Source organism: Schistocerca piceifrons, chromosome 1 (genome assembly GCF_021461385.2).
Source record: "Schistocerca piceifrons isolate TAMUIC-IGC-003096 chromosome 1, iqSchPice1.1, whole genome shotgun sequence".
In the NCBI taxonomy this organism is placed as follows: domain Eukaryota; kingdom Metazoa; phylum Arthropoda; class Insecta; order Orthoptera; family Acrididae; genus Schistocerca; species Schistocerca piceifrons.
The window spans coordinates 532,103,618-532,119,875 of record NC_060138.1 but is presented as its reverse complement, the minus strand read 5'-3'; the positions used below and the strand labels follow the sequence as shown (position 1 = coordinate 532,119,875).

The 16,258-nt window shown below is 39.3% G+C and overlaps 1 protein-coding gene across 3 annotated transcripts in view; it reads right to left on the bottom strand.

Moving 5' to 3' along the window:
- The window catches only part of LOC124798840 (WD repeat-containing protein 35), a 183,251-nt gene that overhangs the window by 67,156 nt on the left and 99,837 nt on the right, over nucleotides 1-16,258 (bottom strand). For all 3 annotated transcript variants that reach the window (XM_047262374.1, XM_047262381.1, XM_047262389.1), the window contains 4 exons: nucleotides 13,110-13,238; nucleotides 12,936-13,027; nucleotides 9,715-9,896; nucleotides 8,260-8,533 (listed from right to left, as the gene is read on the bottom strand). In XM_047262374.1, the coding sequence (XP_047118330.1) occupies nucleotides 8,260-8,533; nucleotides 9,715-9,896; nucleotides 12,936-13,027; nucleotides 13,110-13,238 (677 nt within the window). The remainder of the gene's footprint in view (nucleotides 1-8,259; nucleotides 8,534-9,714; nucleotides 9,897-12,935; nucleotides 13,028-13,109; nucleotides 13,239-16,258) is intronic.

Below are 16,258 nucleotides of genomic sequence, written 5' to 3'. Positions count from 1 at the left end.
TGACAGCTTGGAGAGAGGTAGCAGGTATGCAGGATAGGAATACAAGCAAGTGTACAGGATAGGAATGGGGCAACAGACCTAGTGAGTTTGTGCAGCACCCAATGACAATGTTGTGGAGCAGTGGATTTGGAGAGGATGACATGAACAGAGGAAGGGGAGACCATTGCGTAGAGGGTGTGGGTGCTGTGGGTTAGTGGACACTGAGGCCAGGAGGAGTATGGTAGTAGAGGATGTGTTGTAAGGATAACATCCATCTGTGTGGTTCAGAAAAGCTGGTACAAGAAGCATCCAAATGATAATGGTTGTGAAGCAGCCATTAAACTTGAGTATGTTGTGCTCAGAAGCATGTTCCACCCCTGGGTGGTCAACTCTGCTTTTTGCCACAGTTTGGGGGTGGCCGTTCATTCTGATGGAGACCTGGTTGGTGGTCATGCCAACATAATATGTTCTGCAGAAATTTCAGCAGAGCTGTGTATGATGTGGCTCCTTTCACAACAGGTGGCCCTGCCTCCAATGGGATAGGGCAAGTCTGTGACGGGACTAGAGTAATATTTACTGGATGGGTGAACCAGGGAGGTACTCCTAAATTATTTTACACTGTGACATTTGGGTCTTCCAAAGGTTTGGAGTGGGAGTGACATATGGATGTTGGCATCAGAATACCACTTTTGGAGGGATGGGAAGGATCTTGGATAGGATGTCCCTCATTTCCAAGCTTGATGATAGATAATTGAAGCCTTGGTGAAGGACATGGTTGAGTTGCTCCAGTCTGGGATGATAATTTGTGGTGAGTAGGATGCTCCTTTGCAATTGGTTTTTGGAGTTGGTGGGAGGACTAGAGATGTGCGAGGATACGATGCAGGATATCTGCTTGCAAAAATAGGTCTGGGGGATAGTGCCTGACAGTGATGGCCTTTTCCAAAGCTTCGCACATCCTCTGCTCCTGTAATCCTCCTGGCCTCAATCTCCACCAACCTACACCCTCTACCCTAAAGTTACCCGCTTCCTCGGTCATGTCAAGCTCTCCCAATCCACTCCCATCTTGTGCGCAAGAACATACTGGCTCTGGGGGGCAAGTTTCACACTCCTATCCCATACACCTTCTGCCTCTCCTTCCCACATTCCTATCCCGCACATTTGCTGCCTCCCTCCAAGCCATCAACTACCCTCCTCAGCCCCTGCTCCCACTTTCTCTCTCTCTCTCTCTCTCTCTCTCTCTCTCTCTCTCTGTCTCTACCCACCCCATCCGACACAATTCCCAAGCCCAGTCTACCTGCCGAGCCACCATCCTGGCACTGAGTGTTTACCTGGCGCAATGTAGCTACAAAAATGTGTGTGTGTGTGTGTGTGTGTGTGTGTGTGTGTGTGTGTGTGTGTGTGTGAGAGAGAGAGAGAGAGAGAGAGAGAGAGAGAGAGAGAGAGTGAGTTTGTGTGTGTTTGTGTTCATGTGCTTGGGCATGTGTTCGCTTGCAAAGTTTTCATTCTGTTTTATATGCCTGTCAACGGCACCATGCTCACAATGCTTCCACTATTTGGAGGGTTGTGTCCTTCACTCCTAAATTATTTTACACTGTGCAGTGACTTGAGATTACATAAGGGACAGGCAAATAAAAATGAGACATTTGGAAAAAAAGTAAGTAAACTGTTTATTATTCCAAAAGTAATAATTGTAACTGCTAGTACATTTATCAATGTCAATGCCTTCATAGAAAAATGTTTACGGTTGACTATGCAACCCTGATTGTACCCAGGCGTACACCTCTTTGTCCGAAGCAAATTGACAGATATGAATGTTTTTCTTAGGGGCTCCAAAAATATGGAAATCAAATGGGAAGAGATCACGATCAAGGATGTGTACGGGATTCCCAGCGAAACTTCTGCAGTGTAGTTAAAACAACCTTGGCAACATGTGGCCTGGACCACACATCCTCTATAAAGTTCTGATCTCTCCCCTCAAGATTTCCATGTTTCTGGAGGCCTGAAGGAAGACAGTTGTGGCCATCAATTTATTTCAGATGAAGAGGTACACACCTAGGTACGATAATTGTTCTGTAGGCAACCACAAACATTTTTCCATGAAGGCATTGACCAGCTTGTCTCACAGTGGAATAAATATACAGTTATGACAATTACTTTTGAAATAATAAACAGTTGAGTCACTTTTCTTCATTTGCTTCATAATCATTCGACTGCCACTTATATTTCAAGTAAGAGACTAGTAGTACATGGAAGAAAACTAAAAACATTCATCTGTCAGAAGGGTAATTTTGGAACAGTACAGTAGAACTCCTTCTTGATGCAAAATTGAACATAACTGTCACATGCACATTGCTTTACTTATTTTGTATACAATGTAGTAGAAAGAACACGTGATTAATTTTTTAGGTGTTTTGGGGAGACAAAGGAAGTGAAATTTAGTACAAAGCTGTATCTCTGACAGCAACAATAGCTCTAACTGGCTGGGCAGTGTATCAAACTGAGCTTGAATGACAGATACAAGAACATTAATGCAGTGGATGGCAAGTGGTGGTGTGCCAGTCTCTTGGTAATACATGAACAGATATCTATGGGTGAAAGATCTGGATTGGTAACACATGAACAGATATCAATGGGTGAAAGATCTGTAGAACACTCTAGCTAGGGTAATAGTCAAACACCCTCTGTACTGAAGTAGGTCATGGCTGCACAGACAACATGTGTTATCTTGTGAAAAGGTAACATTATTGAGACCTTGAAGATAGGGCACAATCATAGGTCTTCACATGTCACAAATGTATTGATTCCTATCCATATTGTTGACAACACAAACTAGTGGCGATCATGTTGTGTATCCAATGGCACCCCACAGCAAAGGTTCAAATGTGTGTGAATTCCTAAGGGACCAAACTGCTGAGGTCATCGGTCCCTAGACTTACACACTACTTAAACTAACTTATACTAACAACAACACACACACCCATGCCCGTGGGAGGACTCGAACCTCCGGCAGGAGTGGCCGTGCAATACGTGACATGGCGCCTCTAACTGCGCGGCCACTCCGCGCGCACTCGATAGCATCACATTAGGTGCTGACCCTTTGTGATGATGGCAAATGTAATATGGAAACATTCCTTCTGCTCAAAGCCTCTGAACATGAATAGTCACTTGTGATGCTTTAAGTAGAACTGGAACTAGTCTGAAAAGATGATGTGTTCTCACTCCTGTGTCCAGTACCCACCAGCTGTCATGTAAAGGGAAACTGCAATAATTGTCACCATGGTGACAGTCTGTAATTCTCCAGACTTTGTCGCACTATTTGCATACCTCTCTTGCTGCAGACAAGCAAATTTTCTGACTCAATGTATTTGACACGACTGTACTATCAAGTACAGCCACGAAAACATGTAGCATGTACAGGATGATTCAGCTGCCCTGACTGCTGTCATTCTATGATATTGCAGTGTTATAACTGGTCTTCATAAGCCACAAGTGACATTTTCATATTCTCTCATTTGTTATAGGCAAACTATTTTTACTACGAAAAAATGACCAGAAACTTTTCTGTAGGAAATGTAATGCAATTATAAATTTTATACTGGGATATGTTTTAGCTGGAGGCCATGATTTTTGTGTGATCTTCAAATGCACTCCACCCTACACTTATCCCTCAAAATTCAGGATTTCTAGCATGTTGTTTGTGGCACTCCCTATTGCCACTGTACAAAAGTTTCTGACTACAAGAACTATTCCTGATATTTGATATTTTTTGGTCTCTACTGATTGGACTATTGCGCCTCCAGCTTCACTGAGTATTTCATTGAAATTATTAATTTAAACTTGCCATTCTTTTTAAAGAATGAAAAATTACTTTTGTAAATATTATGCCGTAACTAATTATGTTGACAATTCAATCCAAACTTAATCCTTACAGGCACAGTTGTTTCGTAATAAGAAGGCCTGACACACACACAATGTAATTGCTTATTTTATACTGTTAAAATTCACAGAACTGCCACATAAAATTTACATAAGCATTAATTTTGCAACCTGTAAGTGCACAATAAGATAGATGGGGCAATAAGACCAGTCAATGAAAACAAAAAAGACTGAATATGGGAAGTAACTCATCCTGTTGCAAATGTTTGCACAGTGGTATGAGGAAGTGCCATGAACAACATACTAGAAATCCTGACCGGTGGGGTCCTGAGTTTGAGAGTGGAGTGCATTTGAAGGTCACTCCTGTACGTTTTTCTTGAATAACTCAAAATTATGGCCTCTAGCAAAAATGTGGTCCAGCACACATTTAACGACATTAAATTTCCTACAAAATTGCCCTGCTCATTTTTCGGTAGGACTAAACAGTAGTGAGTGAGTGAGTGAGAAAATATGAAAATCGGCGCACGTGGTTTATGAAGGCAAGCTATAACATTGCGGGTTGCATAAACATCAGCAGTAGGGGCAGGTGAATCACACTGTATAGCTGCACGTGCTCATTGAGATCTTGCATGCCACCGGATGTGGTCCTCCCTAATGCACCAATTCCACATTCGCATGACAGTCACAACATCCTGACCAACGTGTGTAGCAATGCTGCAGAATGATAAAAAACAACTGTGCCAGTGATGAATTCTAACATATATTGATGGATGTTTCTACTTCTTTCATGAGTGAATTTCTTAAACTTTTCACCAGCAAACAACATTCAAATGTGATCTCTGAATGAAAAACTGGCTACATAACCTTTCCTTATATACAGAATGTATATGTCATTTCTCCTACTTATACTGTGTGGCTGAAGTGAAATCTAATCATACACATTCGGAAACATATAGTACACTTCATGCCAATTTGACAATTGTCACATACTGCCTTCATGGTGATGCATTTTTAATTGGTGACAGTGTATTTTTACACATTTTTTACAACAAAATGTATCATAATTATGGTTTTGCATTGATCTATCTAAACATCCATTAAAAACATGACTACTAAAACAAGTCCCTGAAATATCTCCCTCAAATAATTTTTTTTTCCCCCTACTGGCAGAAAAATTGATTTCTACAGACATCACAAATCAAATCAACTTACTGTCAGGTATTAAGAGTTATAACATGTAACTATTGAAAATATTAGCAGGTAAACATTTTGGGTTCATAGTCACATTTGGCTTTAAGAACTGTTATGTAACTGAATGTCATCTTTACAGTTTCATTATGCAAATTGCAAATATTGTTTCCTGGGCCTGTTTTAATGCATAGCTCAAAGTTTTACCATATTAATAATATCTCATGGTGCCTCACTGAAACTTTTTGCATGTATTTATGACAGTAACATAGAACTGTTTCATGGTCATTCCATGAAAAATGGTTTTGTTACATCTGTAACACTTCCTGTTCCTTTGTTTAATGGAAAATCAACACTGCTCACTTCATCAAACTTTCACCGTGAATAATGTTCTATGGACGTCTATCTGTTTTTTACTTTCACATTAATACTTGGATGTAAATTGTACAAATGTTACATCCATAACAATGGAATGATGCTGCAGTTAAAATTACTGCATATTTTTTGTGCTTGTCAGTTGTTTGTCCAACAATCAATAACATAAAAATCAAAGTAGCTGCAGTCAAAACTGTCTATCTTGACACAAATTTAATGGCATTTGACAAGTTTTCAGGGATGAAATTCAGTTTACTGTCTTATATGCATGAAACAGCAGTGTCAACAGTGTGTGTATGTATCAAATCCAGCCTGTGTAGGTTTGTTGAGAGGACGCTCTCACCACTGTGCTTCAAAGTGAAGTGACTCATATTATGATGTGCAGCATAATCATATATTAGAAGGCTTAGTCCCATACCATATATTATTTGGCAGTGGTTACTCAGCTTAATGTAAGGACTATTGATACTGGAGGGCACGGTGTCACTGGCAGCCCATGCACAGTAACCCAGCAGACACACATGATAGTCAGTGGCAAGGTTTGATGTGTGAGGCAAGAAAGCAACAGCTGCACTTATGACATTTCTTGCTTCTTTTCATAACTGACAGTAAGTAAAGTTCTTAATCGGAATAATGACAATGAGTGAAAATTTTATATTATTGGATAGCCTTTGGTGGAATACTGTATAGTTGTGGTGCTAAGAGTTGACAGACAGATGAATAATATTGAAAACATTCTTGAGCTTTCAGGGAACATTCTCCTTCAGAGCTAGCTAATATAATATAGCACACACACACACACACACACACACACACACACACACACACACACACACATGGCTACAGTGACCTTGTTGGCTATATTTTCCTGGGACTGCAATCCAGTTGGGATGAAAGGTTGAGTCTGATGGCATGGCTGAGTGAGAAAGGAGGTAAGGGAGAATAATGAGGGGTGAAGGGAAGGGTGGCTATTGGCTGGGAGAGAGAGGCACTAAGATCACAATACAGAAATTTGGTACTGACAAACTCACTCTGGGCACGCAGGAGGAGTTATGTGGCGTATAACGAATCAAAGGAACAGGTCAGGAGAGGGAAAGAGGGGGAAGGGGGTGGGCAGAACAGAGGAAGAGGGACATTAACAAAAAGAAAGTGTAATTGTTGGTTAATGAAGTGAAGTAAGAGGCTCAGACAAGTAGGTGAAGGTAAGAATGAAACAGGGGCTACTAGAGACTGAAGCTACGAAGAACACCAGACTGAAGGATCTGTTGTAAGGACAACCCCCATGTACGAGGTGCATTCAAGTTCTAAGGCCTCCAATTTTTTTTCTACTTAACCACTCACCCGAAATCGATGAAACTGGTGTTACTTCTCAACGTAATCGCCCTGCAGACGTACACATTTTTCACAACACTGACGCCTTGATTCCATGGCAGCGGCGAAGGCTTCTTTAGGAGTCTGTTTTGACCACTGGAAAATCGCTGAGGCAATAGCAGTACGGCTGGTGAATGTGCGGCCACGGAGAGTGTCTTTCATTGTTGGAAAAAGCCAAAAGTCACTTTCTCGATCATGTCGTCAGACCGGCTTGTGCGAGCCCGAGGTTGTTTCGGTTTGTTGTCACATGATGTTCTGCCTTCATTAAACTGTCGCACCCACGAATGCACTTTTGACACATCCATAACTCCATCACCACGTCTCCTTCAACTGTCGATGAATTTCAATCGGTTTCACACCAAGCAAATTCAGAAAACGAATGATTGCACGCTGTTCAAGTAAGGAAAACGTCGCCATTTTAAGTATTTAAAACAGTTCTCATTCTCGCCGCTGGCGGTAAAATTCCATCTGCTGTACGATGCTGCCATCTCTGGGACATATTGACAATGAACGCGGCCTCATTTTAAAACAATGTGCACGTTTCTATAGTCCGGAGAAAAAAAATCGGAGGCCTTAGAACTTGAATGCACCTCGTATATGCAATTCAGAAAACCTGGAAGCAGGCACAGCTGTGAAGTATTCACAGAAGTAAAGTATGTTTTGCTCAGCAGCATTTTTGCCACTGGGTGGTCATGCCCATATTAATGGCAATGCAAATGTTACAACACAGGGGCTATATCACATAACTACTTTCACAGGTGGCCTACATCCTAATAAGGCAGGACATTATGACATTCCTGGAACAGAATGAGCTGGTTGGGTGCTTAGTACAGGTCTTGAATCTGAATTTCCTACAGGGATATCACCAATGTGGTAGGAAGTTGGGAGGAGGTGTGACTTAAGGATGGACCAGAGTAGTTGACAAACTGGGTGGGTGGTGGAACAGCACTTTGGGAGAGGGTGGGTAGGATTGTAGGTAGTATCTTCTTCTTCGTTTTTGAGCATGGTGATAGATGTTGAAGCCATGCTCAGGGCTCCTTTATCTTCTTGTTCACTCCAGTGTGTGTGTGTGTGTGTGTGTGTGTGTGTGTGTGTGTGTATGTGGTATTAGTTGGCTCTAAAGTCCATTCTCTGAAAGCTCAACAACAATTTCAGTCTCACTATGATTCTATCAATCACTGCTACTCACACACACTCATTCACACAAGTACAATTGGTCACTGTCTCAGGGCACTACAGCCAGATTCTAGTGCCACGAGACAGTGGCCATGTGTTTTCTACTGTGGAAGAATGACTTTGTCTGAAAGCTTTAATATTTTAGCAACTTTTTTCATAGTGCCTGTCTATGACTCAATGCCTGCTCTATATGGTGAATAGAAAACTATCTTTTCCACGTGGTTGTTTTTCCATCCTAGACTTTCCATTGTTGGATTTTTATATTTTGACATAATATAAGGAAAAAATCATCACCTGAAATGAACAAATATATCCAGAGCTGAGTATAGGTTCTTCTGGTTCAAGTCCACGTAACACATACATGCGTGTCTTCTCCATTATAGCTAATAATTCAGGATTGTCACTGGCCCACTGCACAGCCCACACATCTTTTCTCTCAAATTTACTAAGCTCCTTGTAACCTGGGCTGCCTGAATTATTCACTGAATCTCTAGGGCTACCAAAAATTGGATAGGATTCCAAGTCCAAAAATGTGAGAACACCAGTTACATCAATTACTGCCAGTCTCCTGCACAACAGAAAGGTGTATTCAAATTATAAGATAAAAAGATAGGTGTGTAAAAGAAATTAGTTTTAATAGTTACATTGTCTTCAAAAGAAAATATAAGTACAAGGAAATATGGTGTACTACTGTACTTTTGTAAAATATAATGCTGCTGAAATAAGAGATAAAAGTAGAAGCATGCTGCTTTGTTAACTATAGTAAGTGCTACTGTTTATATTAAATATTATGCCATGAAATAAGCAGAGAAAAATTAAAAGTGTGGTCTTACAATGTTTCCTCCATAATCTCAAATTTTAACAGCAACAGTCTGTTAACAAGTCGCTTTAAGATGCACACTGTTGCTCATTAATTTACTTTTTCAGTAAAAAAGGATAAAATATAAAAACCAATGAAAATTGCATACAATAACATTTAGTAAGAGTTGGAGCACAAGAATGTATATCCCAAATGCAAATTAATCTGAAGGATATATAATGAAGGTATGTAGCCTTAATGTCAACTTTATATATAAATAAGACAGATTGGCTTCTGCCTCATGTTCAGTGATTTGCCAATGTAGAGAACAGATTAATATAAATTTATTGACTTTACAGTCAGATGAGTTTCTCAAAATGTCACACCATTTTGATCAATGTCATTCTTATCACCTTCTACTAAGGGACTCACAAGAAGGTGATGAGAGTGACACTTATCAAAATGTCACACCATTTTGAAAAATTCACACAGCTGGACACATAAGAACATTACATTGGTGCAACTCCATGGGGAAGACAATGAGATCACACAGAGAACTGATATTTGGTCTAAAATAGAAACTGGGTTAATCAAATGTGTGTATTCACACAATACCTTGACTTGCACCCCATTCCTGAATATTCTCCTTCATTATGAGATATGAGATCTGAAGAGCATGATCAGCAAGACAACAAATGAGAGACAGACCTGCTTTCCATTAGGAACTTGTTCTACCAAGAGTAACTGGCAAACTTGACCAGTATATGTTGAGCATTTACATAAGGAAAGACATACTTTTTCTATTACAAAATTAACAAATGAAATAACGATCAAATTCTATAAAATGAAGAAGGGTGAAAGTGTCCTTGTTACAATGAGGGTTGGCTTACAAAATAAGTTAATATATAGTTATGAACTATTCATTAAATATAAACATAAAAGCATCTTACGTTGAGTTGCAGTTGATAGACAGTTTGTACGGTCTGGTGCTCAGTGAATACCTGTTGGTAAGTGCTACTTGTGGTAGTGAATAGCGCTGCAACATGCCTGACTCTCTACCAATCACAAGCATTTTGTCAGTGGCACACATACAACAAATTGGATCACTTGTTTCTTGCATGTTAGTGGTAGGCTGTAACAAAAACATTAAAGGATTAAAAATATGTTATACTGAATTTTATGACAATTTTTAAGAAAGTTTCTTCTTTCTTCAGAAGTACAGGAAGTAAAGGTAAATGAGATAAGAGGTGTGCAAAACTTTAAAAGAAAAATAACTTTTGACACTGATCTTAGAATGTTATGTATTTGAGAGACATAAGAGTTAAGTTAGAAAAATAAAATGAAGAAAATTAAATAAAATATGATTTATAAGGATTAAAAACACGAGAAAAGTAATACTTTAACAAAGTTGTAGAAAACTGTACTTTGTTACACTGTGTTCATCTAAGTAATCTAGGATGGTTTCAGAATCCTCCTGATAGGTTTGAAAATTTACATTTACTATTGCTTCAAAAAGTGAAAATATGAGACTTACATGTCTTATAAAATTCAGGTAATTTCTTACTGGAAAAAGCTGACAGCTACTATGATTTAAATTTATTTAAAACAGAGTAATTAATGGTTTTGAACCTGAAAGGTTGCTCTTTAGATGCCAGTATGTGTTTTATATACTGTCTTTAAATTTAGTTGTTGACAGCATGTTGTTAGTTTATATTGACTGCTTTCTGCCACGGTGGTCAAATCTTTCTGGTGCACTGCAGAAAACTTAAATATTTACAAATGCTTCATACAAACTCCACTTAAAGTTATGTGATATGTTATTCAAGTAGATCAAGACAGAATGAGAGATTAAAAGAGGTGCACAAGGCATAAGATTAACTAGATTTTGAACTATTACTGGGAGTTTTTCTCTCACAGAGAAAACAAGCACCTTTAAGAAAGAAAGAGTCTCTTAATACTACAAGTATTAAGTATACAATACTACAATACAATTAAGTGATCAACAAGTACATGGGGAAGATAACATTATTCAGCCATTACTGTTCTTTCTCAGAATTCAGAAGATGAATACAACAGTGAGTCGATAAGTAAGTCACAACATAATGAAGTGACAGCAGTACTTTTCACCATATTCCACCTGTAAATTTAAACACTTATCCCCTCACTTGACAGGGCCTTGAAAGTCTGCAGCAAAGAATTCATGTGGTAGCTGTTGTATCTAATGAGAAACCTCTCAGGTTATGGCCTCAGTGCCTTCTAAGTGCTGCACCACCAAAGGGTTTTGAGAGACCCAAACAAAGCCAATGGGAACTATGTAGCAGTTGTACAGTGGATGTTCCATGTATTCCCAATGGAACATTTGAAATAACCCCAATGTTGGTCTTGCTGTGTGAGGGCACATATTGTCATCCTAAGGAATCACACTCACTGTCAAGAGTCTGCGTCATCAGTTGTGTGTAGCTTGTTATAATTCCCGCAGATTGGTAGAGTAGGATGCAGAATTAACAGTCTCACCATGAGGCTGGAATTTAAGCAATATGACCTACTGCATGTCCCAAGTAACCTTACCTGCCAATGGAATTACCTTGAACCCTTTTTTTAGCCAGGGAGAAGGGATGTTTCCATTCCATGGATGATCACTTTTGCCCAGGTTTCCAGTAGTGAACCTGTGACTAGTCCCCTATAATGATCTGTATTAAGAAGCCATCTCCTTCTTAACTGTAACACATGAGGTGCTACTCAGATAGGCACATACTGCTCCATTTTTACTTCTGAGGTCAACCAGCAGAATGCCTAATGTACACAAACATTACTAAAATTCAACTGCTAACACATAATGTTGTACACAGGTCTTGAAAAGAACCTGGGTATGCAGCATGTCAAGATCCTTGCAAAAAAGGTTTCCGCAAAATACAGTCCTCACCATATAGAGAACATATATCATGATGTTCTTCCTACACAAAGTCCCATGGTCCAAAAATGTTTCACAATGGTGCGCTGTTCTAGTGACATATTGCTCTGTACAGTACTTGTAATCTCGCACTGGCAACTGTTCCCTAATCACCTACTGTGGAATATCATAATATATCGATTATCTTACACCTTACATATGCTGTGACCCTAAGAAACTTTGTTACAAACTTTAATACGGTGTTTACATCTTATTTACTGACTCACCATTGTAAATACTATTTAGTATTTCAATCTATTGCTCACAGGTTCTACTACACACTCGGGGATTAGTTTTCCCTAAATTTGAATATTTTAAATCCTGAACCCAGTGGTAAAATAAATATCAGATGAATATTTACAGTTAACGTAACTGATGCTTTGTAAAAATTTAACTGTGATGCAGCTATTTTTTTCTGAATGATGCATAAAGTTTAATGAAAGCACTGAATAATATACGTAAGAGATAATATATAAAGTGTTCTTATTGAAACTGGAACAGCAACTAACTAATGTGAATAGATTATTCATTATAATTTCCACATGAAACAGCAATAACTGTAATTTAAACAACAGACTAGTAGATATATTATCAAACTTTGAAAGCAGTAGATCTACTATGAATGTATAGAACAATAGTTTTAAAAACAACAGCTTGAGCACCATAGTCATTATTTATTAATACTGTACTTTGTGTTTTGAGGCTTAACATGCCTTTGGCTCCATATTTTCCACATCTGGATAGGTATTTGTCAGGGTAATGTTATTACACCATTATTGACTGGAAATGACAGTATCCACACCTTAGTGAACAGATGGTAGAAGAAATTTAGCTGGCAAGGGAGGAGAGACAGTGACATAAAGTTCCTGTACAGGGATATCAAGCCCAGCCTTACCTTTGGTGCTACTCCAGAGAAGTAGGCTACATGCCAGCACTGGGTTTCACTTTCTCCCTTCTCTCATCATTAGACAACACGAACATGACAACACAACACACTTACTTAAAGTAACTTGCAGTCAACAAATATACTTAAGACATAACTCTTAATACACCTACATGTATGTAATTGGAACCAGTGTGTCTTGCCATAAGATTGCCTATCCCAGATGTGGATAACATGTACTTGATGATGGAATCTATTGTTACTGAATGATGTAAAATTTTATATTATAATTATTCATGTTCAAGTTTCGCTTGTACAAGTTGATTATGAAATACTACCTCATAAGACCTATCAAGATCTTGAATAACTTCGGCAACGCCAGATGGAGTGTCATCAATATGGTACAATCTCTCCTTGCGCTGTCGGGAACCTAAACAGTTTTTTTCATTGTCAGTCTAAATAATATTTTCAGCCAATTATACATAATGTAAAATGGTGATTCTGTGACTTACTTAGTGCTGCAAATGTTGAACGAGATTTAGGTGTTCGATAATGCCAAAGTAAAAAGTTGCTGTGTGATGCTGCAAACACGTGGGATGAGTTCATAGCAGTCCAAAGAGGTTCAATATCTGTGTATTTTGCTGAAACCACAAAATAATGATTAGTGTGAAGAAGCCAGTCAGACTTACAGAAATATATACTTTCAGACCATAAAGGTTTGTTTTCTCAATTTAAAAACTGAATCCCATCTATTTTACTGGGTTCCAGGGATGAACCCTAGAAAAAGAAATGCCATATATCTTGGACACTAGTGGCTTGGACGTCACAAGGTTAACATAACGACAAGGAGGAACACCAAAAGTTTTGTGAGGTGATGGGCCATATGTAGTGTGCTTGTGCAACTGTACATACCAAATGCAACTGTAACTGTGTTTCTTGAAGTATGCCTGCTGGATAGAATATTTTATCATTTTTTCAGAATGCATCCAAAACATTATTAGTCTTGAGAACTGCTGAAAGGTTTCCAGTCAAAATATCAACACAAGAGGTAAAATATCCAAGACACACTCACGAAAAAGATGGAACAACTGTAGCTGTTCATGACAGTTGAATTGCAACTGCCAGGGCAAGAGGATGTAATTTGTGCAAGAGAAGGCAGTATGTCTTGTGGCTGGCCAAAATCAAAATGCCATCTACAGTATTTCAGGCAGTGTGTGGGCGAGTGTGCGCCCCCCCCCCCCCCTTTTGAATATCCTGCACACCACCGACCACGAACAGGGGTCATTTGTGATAAGTCTGAGGAAATCAGTTCATGCCCTGGGATAACAACTGCACATGCTGAAAGCCATAGTGCCTGATGTCCTAACACCTATGCAGTTACAAATTGAAAATGGTGCATATCTTTCAGTCAGATGATTGTCCACATCATACATAGTTTGCTAACTTAATATTGAAAAATGCTGAAAACTATGCCAATCTGTTAGAACTAGACCATTTGTGATAAGGCCATATTTCATGTCTGCCTTGAATACCCGACTTTTTTTGTGTAACAAAAATAGATTTGATTTTGAATTTCATATATAATGAAAAAAGGGAATTAATGTGTTTTCATGGGACTAACTATGAAATCTTTCACAAGCTTTTTCCAACAATAATACGTATTTAGTGGATTATTACAACAATAGGAAATGATAACACTACATGTTTAGCAAGTTCTCACTCATTTTGTAGTTTAAACATCTCTCTCTTTCTCTCTCTCTCTCTCTCTCTCTCTCTCTCTCTCTCTCTCCCTCACACACACACACATGCAAACACATACAAATGAATAATTATGAAGCAACAGTGTGACTGGTTGCTCATGAGGGACTGCCAGTGGAGATGGCTGAGGTGTGAGAGAAGAAAGGGCAGAGGCAACTGGGAGGGGCAGGGTGAGAGATGGGTGGCGAAGAGGGAGCAGGTAAGTGGTGTGTGACAAAGTGTGAAAGGTGGCTCTGTCAGGTAGTGAAAAAATTAGAATTAATCATGAGGAAAAAAAATCACAAAATTCAGGAACTGGAACATGAAGAACAGAGACAGAGACAGAGACAGAGACAGAGAGAGAGAGAGAGAGAGAGAGAGAGAGAGTAGGGTGTAGGGTGGGCTGGGAGGGGTGAACAGGAAGTAAATTACTTAGGCTTCAAGGCTTTAATATCACCCTCAACCATCAAAAAGGATGCAAAGTCCATATGGTTGGAGGGCACAAGTGTTATATGGCAGCCACCTGATCTGGTCTCTGCATGAGTGCTATCCAGAAAACAACCTCCATTTTCATGTTGCAGGAGAAGGAGAAAAGACAGGGGAGGGGTTGGGGAGGGAAGCAACCGTCACACTGTCTCATGCAGTAGGTCAGTGGTCACAGTGCTTAGAGAAGGTACAGCAAGAAAACCACATTTCTTTTAGGTTGCCCACAGCAGCCATTCAAAATGCATGTTGTGCTTGACAGTTTTATCAAATGAGAAATCCATTCAATAACAAAGAACACAGTCAGCCGGATGCCTACATCTAGTAACTTTTAGTATGTTAAAGAAATCTTGTTTACTGATTTTATGGAATGTGAAAGGACAGTCAATTCTGAATCCTACAATGAGATATCAAGAAAATTGAGAAAACCCAATCAAAACAAGTGACATGGACTCCTCTGACTGCTGGTACTGTGTCTCTGATACCTAGCAAACACAAGAATTGATGTGTCAGTTCAAAAGGAACATTTTTGAATGATCTACCAACAGCTCAGACTTAGCCCTAGGTAACTATTCAAGCACATGAAAAAGTGGCTCAATGCCTAGTCTTCTGCATCCAACGAAGATCTTCAGGATACTGTCAAGGGCTGGCTGCAATCTCAGGTTGTAGAATTTTATGAAGAGGTAACTTATTGCCTCATTAAGACATAACATAAATACTTAAATCTGAATGGTGATCATGCAGAGAAGTAATATGAAGAGTAGTTTAAGATTTTTCTAATAAATTTGCTTTGACAATTCCAGTCTTTTATTCATATTCTAACAGAAGTCCTCATAAAACTGTGAAATAAAGTTCGTGTCATTACCAAAACAAAAGGGATAGCAAAGGAATTGGGCAGAAAATGAAAGGAGAATGTAAGATGAGTGCAAGAGAGGGGTAAGAGTGCAGCTGAGGACAGGAATTAGCAGGGATTTAAGTGTCAAGAATTGTGATTTCCTCTGGTGCTCACAGAAAAGTGGGTCGCTCCCATCCTGGGGTTCAAGTCATGTGCCACTCTTTCTTTTCAGACTTCCCCAACCTATCACTCTCTCCTCCTTGAGGACAGAACTAATAATCCCAAAAGCTAAGAAGTGTATGTACTGTTGTATGTGTCAGATGGCAGTACTGAAATTTCGCCTCCAGAAGGCACGTAATGCCCAGCTGTTCTGTACCATATTTTTAATTTTATGAAAACGATAGCTGCTACTCACCAAATAGCGGAGATGCTCAGTCAGAGATAGGCACAACAAAAAGACTGTCACAAAATAAGCTTTTGGCCAAAAAGGCCTTTGTCAAAAATAGACGACAGATGCGCTCATGCACACGCATGCCACCCCCCCCCCCCCCACACACACGCGCGCGCAAGTGCACACGCATGCATGCATGCATCTCTCTCTCTCTC